Source organism: Suncus etruscus, chromosome 4 (assembly GCF_024139225.1).
Source record: "Suncus etruscus isolate mSunEtr1 chromosome 4, mSunEtr1.pri.cur, whole genome shotgun sequence".
NCBI classification, from domain to species: domain Eukaryota; kingdom Metazoa; phylum Chordata; class Mammalia; order Eulipotyphla; family Soricidae; genus Suncus; species Suncus etruscus.
In genome coordinates this window covers 82,026,743-82,045,848 of record NC_064851.1, presented here as the reverse complement: position 1 = coordinate 82,045,848, position 19,106 = coordinate 82,026,743, and the positions used below count along the sequence as shown (strand labels likewise).

At 36.9% G+C, this 19,106-nt stretch overlaps 1 protein-coding gene across 1 annotated transcript; it reads left to right on the top strand.

The window, feature by feature from the left end:
* The first annotated feature begins 5,055 nt into the window (after positions 1-5,055).
* Positions 5,056-18,806, top strand: TUBE1 (tubulin epsilon 1). The gene is made up of 12 exons (XM_049771234.1): positions 5,056-5,085; positions 5,183-5,256; positions 5,896-5,948; positions 7,448-7,505; positions 8,975-9,090; positions 10,956-11,077; positions 12,196-12,383; positions 12,556-12,728; positions 14,679-14,819; positions 16,897-17,037; positions 17,914-18,088; positions 18,644-18,806. Exons 1-12 carry the CDS (start codon positions 5,061-5,063, stop codon positions 18,800-18,802), a joined length of 1,425 nt encoding a protein of 474 aa, XP_049627191.1. The 5' UTR covers positions 5,056-5,060; the 3' UTR covers positions 18,803-18,806.
* The last annotated feature ends 300 nt before the right edge of the window (positions 18,807-19,106 follow it).

The window sequence follows — 19,106 nt, the reverse complement described above, 5'->3', positions numbered from 1 at the left end:
ATTGTGTTTTTATTGATATTATTTTTCAAATTTGTCAACAATTGTATTAAATATTTTGCTGGCCCCTCATTCGGCGCATATATGTTTAGGAGAGTTATTTCTTCCTGCTCTACATACCCCTTGATTAATATAAAATGTCCATCTATGTCCCTTACAACCTTCCTGAGTATAAAGTTTGCATTATCTGATATTAGTATGGCCACTCCAGCTTTTTTATGGGTGTTGTTTGCTTGGATAATTTTTCTCCAGTCTTTTGAGTCTGTGTTTGTTCTGACTATTCAGGTGCGTTTCTTGTAGGCAGCAGAAGGTTGGATTGAGTTTTTGATCCATTTAGCCACTCTGTGTCTCTTAACTGGTGCATTTATCCATTGACGTTGAGTCCTGGGATTTAATGCCATCTTTATATCAAAATTTGGTGTGTCTTTTGTTTAATCTTGTCTTAAGTTAGGTCTTTCAGTTTTTCTCTTAAGACTGGTTTTGAGTCTGTAAAGTTTCTGAGCTGTTTGTTGCCTGTGAAACCATGTATTCTTCCGTTAAACTGGAAAGTGAGTTTTGCTGGGTACAGTATTCTAGGTGAAGCATTCATTTCATTCAGTCTTGTCACAATATCCCACCACTGCTTTCTGGCCTTGAATGTTTCTGGTGATAGGTCTGCTGTAAATCTCAAGGATGCTCCCTTGAATGTAATTTCCCTTTTTGATTTTGCTGTTTTCAGAATTCTGCCTCTATCTGTGGGATTCGTCATTGTGACTAGGATGTGTCTTGGGGTAGTTTTTCTGGGGTCTCTTTTGGTTGGTACTCTTCGAGCATGCAGGATTTGATCACATATATTCTTTAGCTCTGGAAGTTTCTCTTGAATGATGTTCTTAACCATTGATTCTTCCTGGAAATTTTCTTCCTGGGTCTCTGGGACTTCAATGATTCTTAAGTTGTTTCTGTTGAGCTTATCATAGACTTCTATTTTCATCTGTTCCCATTCTTTGACTAATTTTTCCACTGTCTGCTCATTTGCTTTAAGTTTTTTTCCAATCTCTCCCGCTGTATGAAATTGTTATTTATCTCATCTTCCACAGTGCCAAGTCTATTCTAAGCTTCTGATACCCTATCCCAGAGCTTATCCATTTTGTCATTCACTTCATTTACTGAGTTTTTCAGGCCTGTTAGTTGACATGTTATTTCAGTTTTGAGTTTTGTGATTTCTGTCTTCATATTTTCTTGGTTCTTATTAGTGTTCTGTTCAACTTGATCCATGGTTTCTTTGAGTTCGTTGAGCATCTTCCATATTGCTTATCTAAAATCCTTATCTGAGAGGTTGATTAGTTGGTTGGTCATTATGTGGTCATCAGAATTGTCATCTTCATTCTCTATGTCTGATGCTGGCCTGCGCTGTTTCCCCATTCTCACACTAGTATTGTGGGTTTTTCTATGTGTTGTGGTGGTATTCATTGACTAAATGATGCAGGCAGCCACACTCCTCTGGCTCCGCCCTTTCTGGATGGGTTGACTTGCCTCCAAGGGAGGGGAGTCCTCCGGGGATGAAGCCTCACACAGGATCAAATCTTAGGCCTGAGCACGCAGCAGAGAAGACAGTCTGGAGAGAAATGCTGGGCTTCAGTGGTCCAGCACAGTTCTTAGTGTGATTTTTTCTTCTTGTTGCGATGGTGTTCTTTTCTTAGAAAGAGCGCAGGGCCACGTAGCGAACCTCCTAAGAGGTTCACACAACCAGACAGTAGACAGACACACACAGGCAGCACTCACAATTTTTCAGTCGGGCCCCACTGGGCAGGTGTAGTTTCGTGGATTTTCCCAGCCTGACGTCACAAACAGGGGACCTGGCTTCTGCAAAGTACTGCTTATAGCTGGTTTTCACCTTATGGAGCAATTCCTTGGCGTTCCCGCCCCAGAATTGGCCTCTGGGAGAGCGAGTTTTCTGGAGCCTCTTTTTGGCCCACTCCCAAGAAGTTCACACAACCGGACAGTAGACAGACAACCACCAACAAAAAAGTTTAAATAAATTTAAAATAAAAAAGTTTTAAAGAAATAAGTTTAAATTTTTATATTAAGAAATTTACTTATAATGTGTTTTAGTTTTTTTCCTGTTTCTTATATATAGTATCATAGGTATAGAGGTTCATAATATTTGTCATATTTAGAAACAGTTCACCCATTATATTTTCAAGTCATTTTTATTCTTCCTTCCAGAACCCAATTCTGGAATTTAAGTTGTTTCAAGTTGTCCTATAGCACATTGATTTCCTCTTTTTCTATTAATTTGGTTCTGTTTATTTGGGATATTTTCCATTATTGTTTTTAGATATACTACTCTTTTCTATTGAAATATCTAACTCAAGATTAATCTAGCCCAATTTTTTACCTCTGGAAGTATAATATGAGTATTTTATATTTGTTTCATAACTTGTACTTCCTCTGTATTTTTAATAGCTGATGTATTCTCATATATTTTTGAAAGTCCTTATCTAGTAATTCTTTCTTTTGTACTATTTTTGGTCTGATTTTACTGATAATTTCATCTGATTGTTAACTGCAATTTTTCTAGTCTTTGTTTATCCTGAAATTTTGATTGAATGCCAGATTTTATGAATTTTATATTGTTGGATGTTTGATCGCCTGAACCACATATGGTCCTCTGAGCCCCACCAGGAATAATCCCTAATCAGAAAACTAAAAGTAAGACCTGAGGCTGTCAGGTGTGACCACAAAACAAGACAAAAAATTATTTGTTAGGAGATTTGGAGCCACAACTGATTATCTTAGGGCTGGTCCTAGCTCGTTGCTTAAGGGTCATTCCTAGTGATGCTCAGAGTGCCATGTGAAGTGCTTGTATAGAACCAGAGTCAACAGCATGCAAGTCAAGCACCTTATGCTTGCATTATTTCACATCAACACTTATTAAATGACTTGACTACATAATACAAGTCAGAAATATAGGTAATGTGGATAGAAAAAAATTAGTCAACTCCACCCTCGCATGTTGGCTACCGTGACTGACTCAGTGGTTACTTTTGCAAAACTCCCTGCCATCTTTTCAGTGCTAAGTGCTGCTTTGCTATAAGCCCATATACCAACAGGAAAAAGGCAACCTTCAAGTAATAAGTAACTTCTCAGCCTAGGGGAGGAAGACACTGCCTGATACCATGGAGCCAAGTCTCCCTATAATTTACATTCCTGAGTTAATAGCTAAACCTCCTCAACAGAGCTTGCCCCACCATAAAACCTGCTGAGAGTTCCGGAAAGTGGTCTACAAACCCTACTTTAGGGTCATAGGGCAATTCCTTGAAAACTGCTGACTTAGGAGTGATTGTAAAATTGTCACTGCTTCTCCCTCCCTTCTGGAAAATGATTTACTGCCTTTGTTTCATGGCTTTCGCGCCAAAATGTATGATTGACACCATCTTTTACCTGCCCCCTTCTCCTTCTCTATATAAGAGATGCAGAACCCCAATAAAGACACCTTTGAACGGTCTGATCGCCAAAGGTCATTATTATTAACCTCTCTTAGATTTTTTACAGGTGTGGTTGTTCTTCTAGCCCTGCTAAATAAAGGTGCGGTTGTCCGTGAGCCTCTCAACTGATTCCCGCTGGCCGGGCCCCTCCGGGGGGCTTGCAGGACCCCGCACTCGCATACCTTATTTTCCAATACAACATCTAGTACTTCATCCAAAAATTCATATGTCATGGAGTTAATATTCTTGTTATTAGTCTCCTGTAAATCCCAAATAATATATTCTTTGTTTTATTGTTCCCCCCACCAACATTAGGTTTTACCACTGGCATGTACTTCATTTTTTGCATGCTATTTTCTACCGGTTATAGTCCCTTTAATATTAATATGCATAATTTTTTATATTTCCCCTTGCACTTACTACACATATAAAATTCTGTCCTAAATTTTACTGGTGTGTTAATTAGATATTGTACTAATACTATTGCACCTCCCCAAATTATCTGCATCATCAACCAAAATACATTTTTTTTTGCTCATTAGATTGTGAATAGCCTTTTGTCCAGTTGACCTCCACTTCCCCCATCATGATTAAACTAGGAGCAGCACTATTCTATATTTAAATTAAATTTCTGACTCAGATCTAATCTACATGTCTTTATCATTTGGGTATTAGCAGACACCTAGAACATTTATTTTCCTTAGGAAAAGTAGAAAAGTTCAAGATGCAAAAGCAGCATGTAAGCAAAGCTAACACCCCTGCTTTGTCGTAGGTGAGATCTTTTATTTGGCGACAGGACTTCCTTTCAATGGGGCAAAGATGAATACTCTGCCTTTCTGCTAGAACCTCGTGCAGAGATAAATGCAGAGAGAATTCAAAATAATCCTATCTTCTGGGCAAATTGTCCTTGACTTTTACTTATCAGCAAGGAGTTAAAAGTCCTATTTTCTTTTCTTTGTGTCTGATTGTGAGGAAATATACAACACCAGAATTGTCCTAAATTTTGCTTTCTCTTTTGAATTTACTGATGTGTTGGAGCTACTTGTTCAGCAGCATCCCATCGAATCCGAAAGGGTGGAATTGGGCCATCCCGGAGTATTATTGAAACAAAACCACGATTGTTTCTCATAGACCGTAGTTTTAAAGACCCAACTTTTAAAATAAAAATGAAAATAAACCATGACTCCAGTTACAAAAAGGATTAATTTAGCTAAAGAAGGTAAGTTGGCAGCCAGGAGGATCCTGGAGCTATTTAAAAATAAATTTAAAAAATAATAATAAAGACCTAAGTTTTAAAATCCTACTCCCCAAACTAATTACCCGCCTTTTACCCTGGCCTCTAGTGCTGCCGACGTGATGCTCAAAGATGTTGACTAGGCAGCGACGCTCAAAGATGTTGACAAGAGGCCCGGTTGCTATGGTGACAGAGAGACGCTAGCGGAAAACCTAGGCCAGAATCGGAAGTGCTTTTACGACGGCAGCGACTTGCGGCAGTCACGTGACTCCAATTGCCCCGTCCCCTGCCTGGACGGTGGCTGGGCGGGGACATTCAAAGAGGGCGCCGGTGCTGCGGGGCTGGGTCGAGTGCGCTGCGGCATGACGCAGTCGGTGGTCGTGCAAGGTGATGCCCGCGGGTAGAAGGGGGCCGCGGATGCTGTGTGTGTAGCCGTGCCTCCGTCCTCATGCCTGTACTCTTTCCTTCCCTTCCCTGCTCGCAGTAGGCCAGTGCGGAAACCAGATCGGCTGCTGCTTCTGGGACCTGGCGCTCCGGGAGCACGCGGCGGTCAACCAGGTACCGGCCCCGCGCCCCTTGGCCGGTCCTGAGCCTCTTCCGACTTCGCAGGAGTCCTCTGCTTGCATTGTTCGTAGGCTGATGGACGTTGCGGGAGGTTTTTTTTGCAGAAACAACGTGCTGGCTATTAAATAGCTTTGGGGGGAGAGCTCTGAGCACCACCGAGTGTGACCGCCTCCCCTCAAAAAAGAGTGTTGAGGTTGCACACAATAAACTTAAAGGCCCAGACGTAGACACTGATCCCCCCAAAAATCCCACCTGTTCTCAGGGTCTCATCTTAATCTGATCCTTGGGAAACGCAACATAGGTGTGATAGCCTATTCTTAGTTTGATCACTCAGCTAAAATGATCTCCAAAAAGCCAAAGAAATTTCTCATTTGATACCTCTATTCTACAGTTCACTGGAATAATGGAACCCCCTGTTCATTGGTCCTCGGTTACTCTTGAACTTCTATAGATTTGAAGACATTTTCTGTTCTCTAGAGATTGAATAATCAGTCTAAGTGTCTTATTTGCTTTTTTTTAAATCAAAACCTTATATCTACTTCCTACCCTTCACAGTTACTAAATAGCAATAAGTTCATATAGGTAAAAGAAGCAGAACTTAATAAAATACTATGAATATCATTTTCTTTGCAGAAAGGAATTTATGATGAGGCAATAAGCAGCTTCTTTAGAAATGTGGACACCAGGTAAGGGATTAAGTCTTTGGCAATGTAATGGTTCTTTTTCATATTCAATTTTCAATTATATATTCAATTTTCATTTTGACGTTTGGAAACTCTAAAAAGGACAATAAAAATAACCGATGGCTGAAAAGTTGTCTGCCTTTGAGTTTCTCATTATTGAAATTTTTACTATCATTATTTTTATGTCATGTATTATATAACATTCTGCATAGTAGGAAAGGTTTGGAAGTGTTGGGCCATATCTGGCAATACTCAGGACTTATATTCTATCCTTGCTCTGCACTCAGGGAACACTCCTGCTGAGGCTCAGGAGTCTACACAGGGGACCAGGACTGAACCTTACAATAGTCTGTACAAGAACGCTATCCCCTATGCTGCAACTCTTGAGAGCATTTTCTTGTTTCTCCAATGTCAGGTTTGCAGAAAGTGGGAGGTGGTGAGTGCCATCTTTCTCCTCTTTCTGTGTTTTATCAGCTTCTTTTCTAAAATTAATACCAAAATACTTTCTAAAATAAAATCATATTCAGCTGGAAGATGGCTCAAATGGCTGGAATGTATGCTTTGCACATGAGGTCTCCAAGTTTGATTCCAAACACCTCATGTTCCCTGAACATCTGATTGTGGCCCTCTACTCCACCTCTCCACCCCTGACAGGAAAACAAGACTACATCTTTGTATATAATTTGTTTAAGGAATTACTCAAACCTTTTTGAATTGCATAAATTTACCTATATGAAGCTTAGTAAACTTTTTCTATAAAGAGCCAGGTCATATTTCTAATTTTGTAGACTACAAAGTCTATAATAGCTACCAATATAGTTAATATATAAATAAACTATTCTGGGAGCCGGTGAGGTGGTGCTAGAGGTAAGGTGTCTGCCTTGCAAGCGCTAGCAAAGGAAGGACTGTGGGTTCGATTGCCCTGTCGTCCCATATGGTCCCCCCAAGCCAGGGGGAATTTCTGAGCGCTTAACCAGGAGTAATCCCTGAGCATCAAATGGGTGTGACCCAAAAAAAAAGAAAAAGAAAGTATTCTGAAGAATTCAGATAAAACTTTCCTTACAGAAGTAAGCAGCCTGTCAGGCTGGCCTAATGTTTATTGTTTACCAATCTATTGCATTGTCCATGCTCAATTCTACTTCCCTTTAATTTAGGTAAAAGCAAAATAATTGTCATCAATTCTATCTGGTCTTTTTACCAGAAAATCTTCCTAGAAGCCACTGAGAGCTCAGGAATTGAACACTTGTATTGAATATGTGAGGCCCAGATTGGATCCCAGACATACAAAGAAGAGCTTTACAGAATATTCACCTTTTGTCTTCATAAGAGCTAGGGTATATGGCCAACTCTTAACAAGAAAGGAGGAGACCTTTATTGGTGATTTTTTTATGTTGGCTGCATTTAGTTTACAAACAACTTAATGTAATAAAGCTTTATTGTTTGATATAATAGCTGTGGATCTTATGACCTTTTTTCTCACCTTTTATTTTAATCTTATTCAGGGTGACTGATGATGGAGGCAATATTTCCAGGAGAAAAATCTGTTCTTTAAAAGCACGAGTAAGCTGTATACACTGAATTCTTACATTGCATATGTTTTTAAAACTATCATGAGAATAAAACTTTTTAATTTTAACTTAATTTCTTAAAAAGGTGGTAAGCTATCTTTAAGCTAAGCAGATATTTGTGTCTAGCTGAAACTAAGATATTTTGTAATAGAGTAAAAACAGCAGATCTCTTTTCCTACACGTTTAGAAAAGTACATCTGATTAACAATAAAAGCTTTCCATAAAGACCTAATATATTTTCAGGAGCAGCGTATTCAAAGATAGTGGAAGATTATATCCAGTCACAGTAGAGTGAATATTCTTTTTAAATTAAGTCTCTTTCCAATAGCACTTTTCTTCTGTGACTGTTTCTATACAAAGATCAGTCTTTATCAAAAATGCTATAGACTGTGACTAACATGAAGGGCAATTTAGAAGCCAGGGATGTAATCCAGTACACATTTCCTGTAGCCACTTTGCCTCCCTTCTTCCCTTCTTTTTTTTAAATATGTTTTCCATAGTGAATTTTATATTCTTATTTTCTTCTTAGTTGTGTAAGCTCTTTCCTTCCTGCACACATTTGTAGTAATTAATTAGTCTGTATAGTTTCTTGGCATAAGAAACCCTGTTAATCTCCTTTGACACCTATCTAGTGTCTTAATTTTGCCCAGAATAATAAATTACTGATTTGAGTAGGATAGTTTTAACTATGATTCTTCAAGAAGAATCTTGCACCCTGCATTTGTAATTTTTTTGTTTGTTTGTAAGAGTACCCCTCTTATATTTTGAGACCTCGTTTTTAAGAGAATTTATAGCCATATGCATGCAAACACATGGGGAAATGCACTGTAAAATTAACTGAGGGGATTGGTCTTATCCTTTCTTTTTCCATTTGACATTTTGATGCAGGATAAAATAATTTAGAATCTGGATACCAAAGTGATAGTATAGTGGGTAAAGCATTTGTTGGGTTCAATCCCCAGCATCCCTATGGTCCCCTAAACCTGCCGGGAGTAACCCCCAAACACTGCCAGATGTGACCCAAAAAAAAAAAAAAGAATTTAGCATCTGTTTATGGAATCTATGCTAGATCACCTCATTCATTTTTCATTTTAGTTTTCTTTTTTTTTAATCTTAAGTCTTTCATTTACTATGTTTAGTAGCTAAATTCTTAATTTAATTTAATTTGTTTAATTCTTAATTTCAATAATCTTCCTAAATTGTATTTTCCTTTGAATTTTGTAAACATTTTGACTCTCTGCCACATTAAAAAAAATTTTAGGATCTTTTTAATTGGATTGTACCTCTTGAATGTATACAGTTTTGTCTTTGTTTTTTTAATTCTTAGAACAGATTTCACAAAGAAAAGTTTGATTAAACTTTCAAAAAAGAACACTGCAACTGATGGCTCTTAAAGGTCTTTTCCTTCACAGAGTGACTAATTCTAGAATATGCTAATGAACTTTTATTTCTCTTTCTCAGGCTGTTTTGGTTGATATGGAAGAAGGGGTAGTAAATGAGATTCTGCAAGGCCCACTAAGAGACGTATTTGATAGTAAGCAGCTCATCACTGATATTTCTGGCTCAGGGAATAATTGGTGAGAATATGCTGAACATAAAAATTCAACATCAGGGGCTGGAGAAATAGTACAGTTGGATAGGGAACTTGCCTTGCATATGGCTAACATAGGTTCAGTCCCTGGCACTACATATGATCCCCTGAATCCACCAAGAGTGATCCTTGAGCACAGCAGGGTAAGCTTTATCACAGCCAGGTGTAGCCCAGAAAACAAAACCGAACAAAATTGAATATCATCTGCAAATGAAAATTTTCCTTTATTTTGACAGATACTGGGCACATAAAAGCACAGTGTAACTTGTCACCTCCAGCTTTAAGCCTCTTAGTTCAGTCTTTTACTTGATAAAGGATAGGGTTTCACAATGCTTGCTTACCATTTGATTCTACTTTTGTAATAAGTCTAATTTATTCATTTTTCTTAGGGACCATAACTTGTGGTTGGGAAAAAGTCAAAGATCTTTGGTGCCAGAAATCCAACTCCAGGCTTTGTATATGCTAGATATGTTCTCTACCACTTGAGCAATCTCCCTGGATCTTTTATTTATTTATTTTAAGAAATAAGTGAATCAGGGGCCTGAATGATAGATAGTACAGTGGATTGGGTGCTTGCCTTGAATGCATTCAACCCATATTTTATCCCTAGCATCTTATATGATCCCCCTGGGTGGGCATTGACAGTAGTAATTCTGAGAGTAGTGCCAGGAGTCAGCTCTAAGCACTGACAGTCTGACCCAAAAAAGGAAAAGATGAATGAACATTAAGAAAAAAATGCATTTGCTATATTTTATTTTGTTACTTGAGTCTTTCATCTTGTCATTGTAGTGACAAATTGTTTTTATAAATTGTGCCTGAGTTATGTTACTATTCTCAAATTCTCGGTTATATTTTGGAAACCATTGCAGAGATGTAGTTTTTTCATTGCCGTTTTTTAAAATTACATATGTCCTTTATTATTTGCAAATTCATTATTTTTACTTTTTATAGCCAATTCTCAGCCTCATAATATGTAGTGATACCCGATTTTAGTGCGTGAATTTAAATCCTGCTGTGTACTCAGTCTTATTTGAAGAGAGCCAGTCATTAAATAACAACTTTCCTAATCAGCAAGCTCTTATAGAAAAATACATGTTGTGGGGAGACAGTTTTTCATTTATCATAGTACAACCCAAAAGGCTTACCTTTAGATATTAATTTCCTCTCAGTTCCTTTTTGTCTAGTAGTAACATGGTGTGACCAATGCTTTGCTCATATTTAAAACTAACACATTTTTAATTCTACTTTTTAATGCTTTTCTGATTTCATTCAAATTTTTTGGGAGGGTAGGTAATGCCAGAGATTAAACCAAGGGCCTTGTATATATAGGAGGTATATATTCTACTCCTTAATCAGTTTAATCACTGGTTCTTAATTTTAATAAACTTTTATCACTGACTCTTTTAGATTTTAATGTATTTGTGTTTTGGGCCCCAACTTAGCATTTTTCAGGTCTTACTCCTGGCTCTGCATTCAGAGATCACTACTAGTGGGCTTGATGACTCCATTTGGGGTATCACTCATCAAACCTAGGTTGGCTGAGTACAAGTGTCCTTCCTACTGTACTCTCTCTGGCTCTTACTTTTTTATTTTAATAAATAAAATTCAGTGAAATCAGAGTTTAAAAGGAGAAAGGAATTATTGATTTAACTAATATGTTACTTTTCTATGTAAATTGAAAAAACTAGTTTTCATTGGCAGTAAGCTATCAGGATATTTGCAAGTTATTAACTTGTTACCTATAATATTAAAATAATGAAATTTGCTTAATACACTAAAATTATTTTAGTTTTTTATGTGTATTTAGATCACAAATAATAAAGAATTAACAAATTATAATTTTCTTTTCAGGGCTGTGGGTCATAAAGTTTTTGGCAATCATTATCAAGAACAGATTATAGAGAAACTCAGAAAGTCAGCGGAGCACTGTGATTGTTTGCAGTGTTTTTTTATAATACATTCCATGGGAGGAGGTAAAGTCACTAATTTTGGGGGGGTTTTTGTTTGTTTCTTTTTGAGGCCATCTCCAGCGGTGCTCAGGGGTTATTCCTGGCTCTGCACTCAGAAATCCCTCCTGGCAACCTCGAGGGACTATATGGGATGCCAGGGATCCATCCTCTCGCCCAAATCAGGTCGGCAAGCATGCAAAGCAAACGCCCTACCACTGTGCTGTCACTCTGGCCCCCAGACATTAACTAAATTTATAGCAATGTGAAATACAGTGGGAATTCATTTTACAAACATGAACCTTGTTTTCAAACATCTAGTTGGTAAAATAAAGTATGCTAAAGACTTTTTCTAAGTTGATCTTTATTTGTAGTATATATAATTTGAGAAATACCAGACTAGAATTTCTTTTTTTTTTAACTTTAAAAGTTTTGAAATTTCTGAAATAATGTAAATATAACCCTCTCTTAGAAGTTTATATTTACAGGATTGCCTTTAAATATTTTCTATTTTAATATTTTTGTTTGTTTTGGTTTTTGGGTCATACCTGACGGTTCTCGGGTTACTCCTGGCTTTGTGCTCAGAAATCTTTCCTGGCAGGCTCGGGGACCATATGGGATGCTGGGATTTGAACCACCGTGCACCCTGAATCTGCTGTATGCAAGGCAAACACCCAACCACTGTGCAATCTCTCTGGCCCCTCTATTTAATTTTATTTTTAACTCAGCACAATCATGCTTGATTTTTAAACCATTTTAATTAAGTTTTGGTTGCTTAATGTTATGCTAATGTTATTAAAATTGGGAGCTAAAAAAACAAATGGGAGCTGGAGCAAGTACAACAGGTATGGCACTTGCCATAGCCAAGTCAGATTTGAATTGTGTAGTCACTTATGTGTAAAAAAAAAACTATTGAAAGTTTTCCCAGCCTTATGATCAAAGCCAGAGACAGTATACAGGACTTTAAAGTTCACTGTCCATATTGTCTTCATTAGCTTATTTAAAATGCAATTAGTTAATATGTAATTATAAGTTTTAAATTATTTAAAATATGTAGTTTCACAACTAGACAAAATTATAAGTTGCTGATAATTACATGTTTTTAATCACTTATTCTGTTTTATTTTTGACATTTTAATCGTCAGGAACAGGATCTGGACTAGGTACATTTCTTTTAAAAGTGCTTGAAGATGAATTCCCAGAGGTATATAGATTTGTGACTTCAATATATCCTTCTGGTGAAGATGATGTCATAACTTCTCCATACAACAGCATCTTGGCAATGAAGGAACTTAATGAGCATGCAGACTGTGTGTTGCCTATTGACAACCAAGTAAGAAATGACACGATCATGTATATACATTCAGTCCTATATTTGCTTCTCAGTTTATATAAAACATTCTTTTCAAAAAATCTTCCGTTTAAATTGCTTTTCTTCTTTCCTTCCTAGTCCTCTATCTCCACTCATCTTAATAACTTTTCTCCTAATATTTTCCCCTTTGAAGTCTTTAATTGACATCATTAGCAAAGTTGACCTCATGATGAATTCTGGAAAATCTCGTACAAGTATAAAGCCAGACAGTTTGATTACTTCAAGGGCTGGAACTCTAAAAAAGCAAGAGAAGCCGTTTGATGCAATGAACAACATTGTGGCAAACTTGCTGCTCAACTTAACAAGGTAATCAGGATATACCTAAGGATAATTTGGAAACATCCCTATTTTGCAGTAGCATTTTTGTAGTGCCATTTATTAGCTATTAAGGTGTAGCAATTTCTTTTTTCATTTAATTTTTGCTTGGTTTGCAAATCTTTTTGGATGGGCCACACCTCCTGTGCTCGGGGGACCATATGGGATGCTAGGGATCAGGCCAGGGTCAACCACATCTGTACCCACTATGCTCTCTCTCCATTCCTTGTCTTTATTATTTTTTATTGAATTAACTGTATTTAAAGCATTATATAAATTTAACATTTACATATGTAAAAACCAGCATGCATATAGTACCTTCCATTCACCACTTGATTCTATTTGTCTATTCTAGCCCAATGCTAACCCTCACCATACAGTTGATTCTTTATATGTGGTTTGCCCACTTCCCTTCTGCTGATACCTAATTGGCCTTCTAGACTAAAATTTTATTTTGGGGTACTAGACAGATAGTACAGCAGGTAAGGCACTGCCTTGCAAGCAGCAGAAGTGAGTTCAAGCCCTAGCAACATATATGGTTTCATATCATATCTGCTTCACCAGTAGTGTTGCCTGAGAGCACAGACTGGAGTAAAACCTGAACACCTCTAGGTGTGGCCAAAAATAAAAACACAAAGAAAATGGAATTGCTTTCAGTGCAGCCACAAAGTTCCATTTAGTCTGAAGAGATAATATAGGAGGCTATGGGACTTACTTGCCTTGCATCATGTGGCTTGACCTAGGTGTGATTCTCCAGCACCCTGTATAGCTTTTCTAGGAGTGATCCCTGAGTGCAGAGCCTGTTGTAAGCCTTGAGCAGTGCCAGGTGTGGCCCAAATACTAAAAATTTTATTTTTGTTTTACTTAATTCATCTACTTGTTTGATTTCTTGGTATCAGTAAAAGTTTATCAAAAGTAAATTTATATGACTCAAAGCATCATTCCCAAGAAAATAAGAGAATCTTAATGAATTACTAATAGGTGTTAAATGTTAAAAGATTCTGTCAATATATACTTGCTAAATACCTACTTAGAAAAAAACAAATGTACTTTTTACAATAGAGTGTCAATCTTTTCAGAAAGCTAATCTGCGCCTATGGTCCTAGATTTCCTTTAATTTGTTCTAAAACAGATGGGGAGTGTACCCTGCAGCCCTTTATGGCCTAGTACTTAATGGGACCATCACAGAAGCTTTTTTGCAGTTGCCCATGGCCCAGCCACCTGAGTTAGATGGCCTTCAAATGATGTAAACATTTTTCTTTTCTTTTTCTTTTTTTTTGTTGTTGTTGTTGTTGTTGTTTTTGGTTTTTAGGTCACACCTAGCAGTGCTCAGGGGTTACTCTACACTCAAAAATCACTCCTGGCAGGCTTGGGGGACCATATGGGATGCAGGGATTGGAACTACTGTTCTTCTGCATGCAAGGCAAACGCCCTACCTTCATGCTATTGCTCTGGCCCCAAATGATGTAAATATTTAAATGGCCCTTGGCAGAAAAAGAGGCTTCCAACTTCTGCATTAAAGGTTTGATTGCTTTTTGTTTGGCATTTTTGTATTTCAAATTATATGGTACATTAATCAGACCCTTGAGAAATTTAATTTATTAAATAATTATTATGCTTATATATTTAACTCAGCATATTCTCTGTGAAATAATACATTACCTAAATAATATCTTAGTAAGATATAAGATATAGTAAGATATAAGAGCCTTCCAGTTGTGCCCAGGGGATCCAGGGGCCTCTCATGCAATGAGACCAAGGATGTGGTACTGCTCAGGCGCTGATGGTGTTAGTGGGAGATAAGAAGGTTTCTAGGACCATATCTAGATGGGCTGCTCATGTGGTGTCCCTGTGATAATTGTCCACTAATGTGTTAATTACAGTTCAGATACAAAGGATTGTTTTAACATTAATTTTTCTCATGTTTGAATATTGTTTTAGCTCTGCAAGATTTGAAGGGTCCCTTAATATGGACCTTAATGAAATCAGCATGAATTTAGTTCCTTTTCCTCAACTCCATTACCTTGTATCAAGCCTTACACCTTTATATACACTAGCAGATGTCCACATTCCCCCACGAAGGTAAGCTGTATTTACTTATTCTAACTTATTCTAGGGGGACTTGGCTCAAACCATATACTGGATCAAACCATAAATAGTGGGCAGGATCTCACACCTATGTACTATCTCTCTGTAATGTCACTTTTAAGCAGAAAACTAACATCAATTTACTTAATATATGTAGTTTAAAAAAAAAAGAAAGGAAGTAAAAAAGATACAGTTAGCTTGTACATGGAGAGCAACATGGGGGAAAATATCACACATTTACAATTGACTGCTGATGGGAAAGATACTGTCAAAGTTTGTAAGGGAAGTATAGTGAGAAAGTAAATACTAAATTAAATACTGCTTTTTATCATTTAAGTTTTGGCAAAATAACAAGTGCAGCAAAAATGTCATATTGCTATTAACTAATTTTCATTAGAGCTTATAAGCAATTAACCATTTAATGTCACTTAATGATAGGGATCTTTCTCTATATCACATGTGGTGACCTAAACCAGTGTAGCAACTTGCACAGTTCTTTGCAAACATGGAATCGCTCATTGCAAGTTCACTGTTAGAAGTGAGAATGGTACTGATGTTAATGGCTGTTATGTGTTTGTTGTTAGCTAGACCAAAAATTATTGTACATTAATGAAAGTGCATTCCTGGAAATTTTACATTTCTAATATAAAGTACCCCAATAGTTATAAATTTATATTTTATGAGTTAAAAGCTAAACAAAATACATTTGCCCACTTAAAAAATAACGGTTTCAAACGCTTGTTTCTTTGACTCCTCAAAAGTCACAGATACACTAAAACTTTGAATAGAGTAATACAGGATTCATGAAAACTTCAAGGCTATATGTCTACTGATGATTCCTCTTGATATAGGATAATCAATATAGAAACAAGCTCCAGCAGGGCAAGGAATTTTGTTGTTGTTCACCTGCTTGGTCTTTGCACTTAGAATAGTTCCTGTCTTGTAGTAGATGGCTAGCAGATACCTGGTGAATAAATAGGTGCTTAGGTAGTGTGATCTCTGCCACTCTGCAGAATCTTCAGATTTAGTGCAGTGCTCTGGCTGGAGTTATCTAGCGAGTTCAATCTTAAGTTTATGAGTTAAGTGGAATTTAAGATCCAAATAAGGAGCTCAGAAGCTCCTTATTGTTAGAGAGAAATTTTGTGATTTGTCATTCACTGTATCTGTAACTGAAGGATAAGAAGAATGAAGTGAGAGGCCAGGGTGATAGAAAGGCAACTAGAGTTTTTGCCTCTCACATAGTCATACTGAATTTGATTTCTGTTACCACATAGGGTCCCCCAAGACCTTCCAAGAGTGATCATGAGCACAAAGCCAAGAGTAAGCCCTGAGCAACCCCCAAAATAAAATAGTCCAAAAAAGGGGGAGAAGAAGAAATGAAAAGACTTGTTTTAGTTATAAATTTCCCATTTCAGGAATTTCTTCTACAGAGTTACATCTTGTATAGCAGAGCCTAACATTTTCTCCTTTGATAGTTTTCACTTTTTTTGTTTGTTTATTTTGGGGCCACACACGGCATTGCTTAAGGGTTACTCCTAGCTCTGCGCTCACACAAGAATTAAAGAATTACTTAGGGGACCATATGGGATACCCAGAATTGAAGCTAGGTCAGCTCCGTGCAAGGCAAGCACCCTACCAACTGTGCTGTCATTCTGGCTCTGATGATAGTTTTCTAATTATGCTTAATTTACTTTTATTTTGAAGAAACAAATTAATTTTTGTGTATGTTTTTAATTTTGTATTTATTCTCTTATATTGATTCTTATAGCTCTAACATTTTGAAGTAGATGAACATATTCAACTAAGTAATAATGATTTCAGTTTTCAGAAATGTTAAATGTACCTGAAGCTCATTACTTCCGTAGTCAATACCAGTCTACTGCAGCAGTTTTTTACTCCAAAAGAATAGATATTGCATACTTTTCTCTCCAATTATGAAAGTTGCCAAAAGCTGCAACTAGAATATAAATATATTCAGTTTTTTTATTTGTAGATAACTGTCTTATAATTTTATAATTACACATAATAGAAACGTATAGTATTTTGTATTAACAGTGACTCATCGTTCTAGGTTGGATCAAATGTTTTCAGATGCATTTAGTAAAGATCATCAGTTAATTCGAGCTGACCCCAAACATAGCCTGTATCTTGCCTGTGCCCTCATGGTTAGAGGAAATGTGCAGATTTCAGATCTTCGCAGAAATATTGAAAGGTTTGATTTTATATTTTTCAAAATAATTAGGGAAAAAGTAACAATAGCAAGGTATTGCCACTTAGCTAAGGTTGGCCTTGAATATACGACATCCTTGGCTTACTTTTCTGAAGTATAAAATAGAATAATAGTACAAAGATGTTTTGTTTTGTTTGTTTATTTGTTTGTTTGGGGATCACACCCAGCTACGCTCAGTGGTTACTCCTGGCTCTGCACTCAGAAATCACTCCTGGCAGGCACGGGGGGACCATATGGTATGCTGGGATTTGAACCACCGTCCATCCTGGATCAGCTGCTTGCAAGGCAAACACTCTACCACTGTGCTATCTCTCCTTCCCCAGAGCACAAGTTAAATGAGATGTTTTATTTTCTAAAACTATTTAGAAAATATAACTGTTACCACTATTACTTCCACTTCACAGTTTCTATGTTTAATTTTATTGAACTGTATAGTAACCAAAATTTCATCCCAATATTTCTCATCTTTAGGAATGCATTTCTAGCGTTTAAAAACCACCATTATAAATGATTTAATGTTCTGCCACTAAATGTCCCTCAGACTATATCATAATACTGTTAAAAATACATTAAAAATATATTTATAATGATAAACCAAGCAATAGCATTATAAAGTTTTAGGAATGCCATGTCACACTTTTATTATGTATACACTTAGAAGCCTGTCTACTATATTTTAGGTCTATATAGGTATAAAGGTATTCTGGAAATGTTACAGTCTTATAAGCCAGTAGTAAATAATAACATAGCTAATCAGAATGGTGCCATCAGTAATGTACATATTTCATGTGTAGACTACAATAATGCAGCAAACATTTCCAATACCTTAGTTTTTACATTTGAGGTTTTGCATTTCAGATTGAAACCTTCACTACAGTTTGTATCCTGGAATCAAGAAGGCTGGAAGACCAGCCTGTGTTCAGTACCACCTGTGGGACATTCTCATTCATTATTAGCTTTAGCAAATAACACATGCATAAAACCTACCTTTGTGGAACTGAGAGACCGATTCATGAAACTCTACAAGAAAAAGGTAATTATTCATTTTTGTAAATAGGTATATTTGTGTTGGCTGTTGAAGATGTATCTCCACTGTTACAAGTCAGGAGTAATCCTGTTGGTTTTTGTGTTTTTGTTTTTGTTTTTGGTTTTGGTTTTTGGTTTTTGGGCCACACCCTGTGAGGCTCAGGGGTTACTCCTGGCTATGCACTCAGAAGTTGCTCCTGGCTTCTTGGGGGACCATATGGGACGCCGGGGGATCAAACCGTGGTCCGTCCTAGGTTAGCGCAGGCAAGGCAGGCACCTTACCTCCAGCGCCACCGCCCGGCCCCTGTTTTTGTTTTTTTATTGTACTAGGAGAGAGACATAGAAATACTTGTTGCTCTAAGTGAGATATCTCAAGAGTTTATAAAATTTAGGTAAAATGTTCAATTTTACCAGATTCTCTTTTTTTTTAAATAAGTGAACTGTCATTTTTAACTAGAAAGTCTATCTACACTGTATTATTGTATCTACACTATATTATAGTATAGAATAGTTGTTTGAAGTTTCCTAAATGGAAAATGTTGTCCATTTTGTTAACATTTAGGCTCATCTTCATCACTATCTACAAGTTGAAGGGATGGAGGAAAGCTGTTTCACAGAAGCTCTGTCATCTTTATCAACACTCATACAGGAATACAACCATCTGGATGCCACAAAAAGCATTCCTGTGCAAGATTTACCCAGACTAAGCATAGCCATCTGAAGGAAGAAACCAGACCAAGAGATGACGGAGCGCATACTTTGCATATCCACCTGCCCTGAGCTCTGCTATTTATGGACCCAAAGAATTCAAAATGTACTTTTTCTTAATTTCATTTTGGTTTTACTGTCATCTGACCTTTCTGTTTCAGCATTTTTGTGATTCAGAAAGCTCAGTTTGTGTGGATGGCTTGTTTTCTGGGTTGTTATTTTGTTGGGTTTTTTGTATGTTAACAGAAAGAATTTTTGTCTAAAACAGTATTTTCTATTTAATCACATTTTGCTACTGTTATATAAAACTGGTAATG

Coding starts and splice junctions, on each gene's coding strand:
- TUBE1 (XM_049771234.1), top strand. CDS start 5,061: ATGACGCAGTCGGTGGTCGTGCAAG. Junction 5,949..7,447: donor TTTAGAAATGTGGACACCAG/GTAAGGGATTAA, acceptor AATCTTATTCAG/GGTGACTGATGATGGAGGCA. Junction 11,078..12,195: donor AATACATTCCATGGGAGGAG/GTAAAGTCACTA, acceptor TTTAATCGTCAG/GAACAGGATCTGGACTAGGT.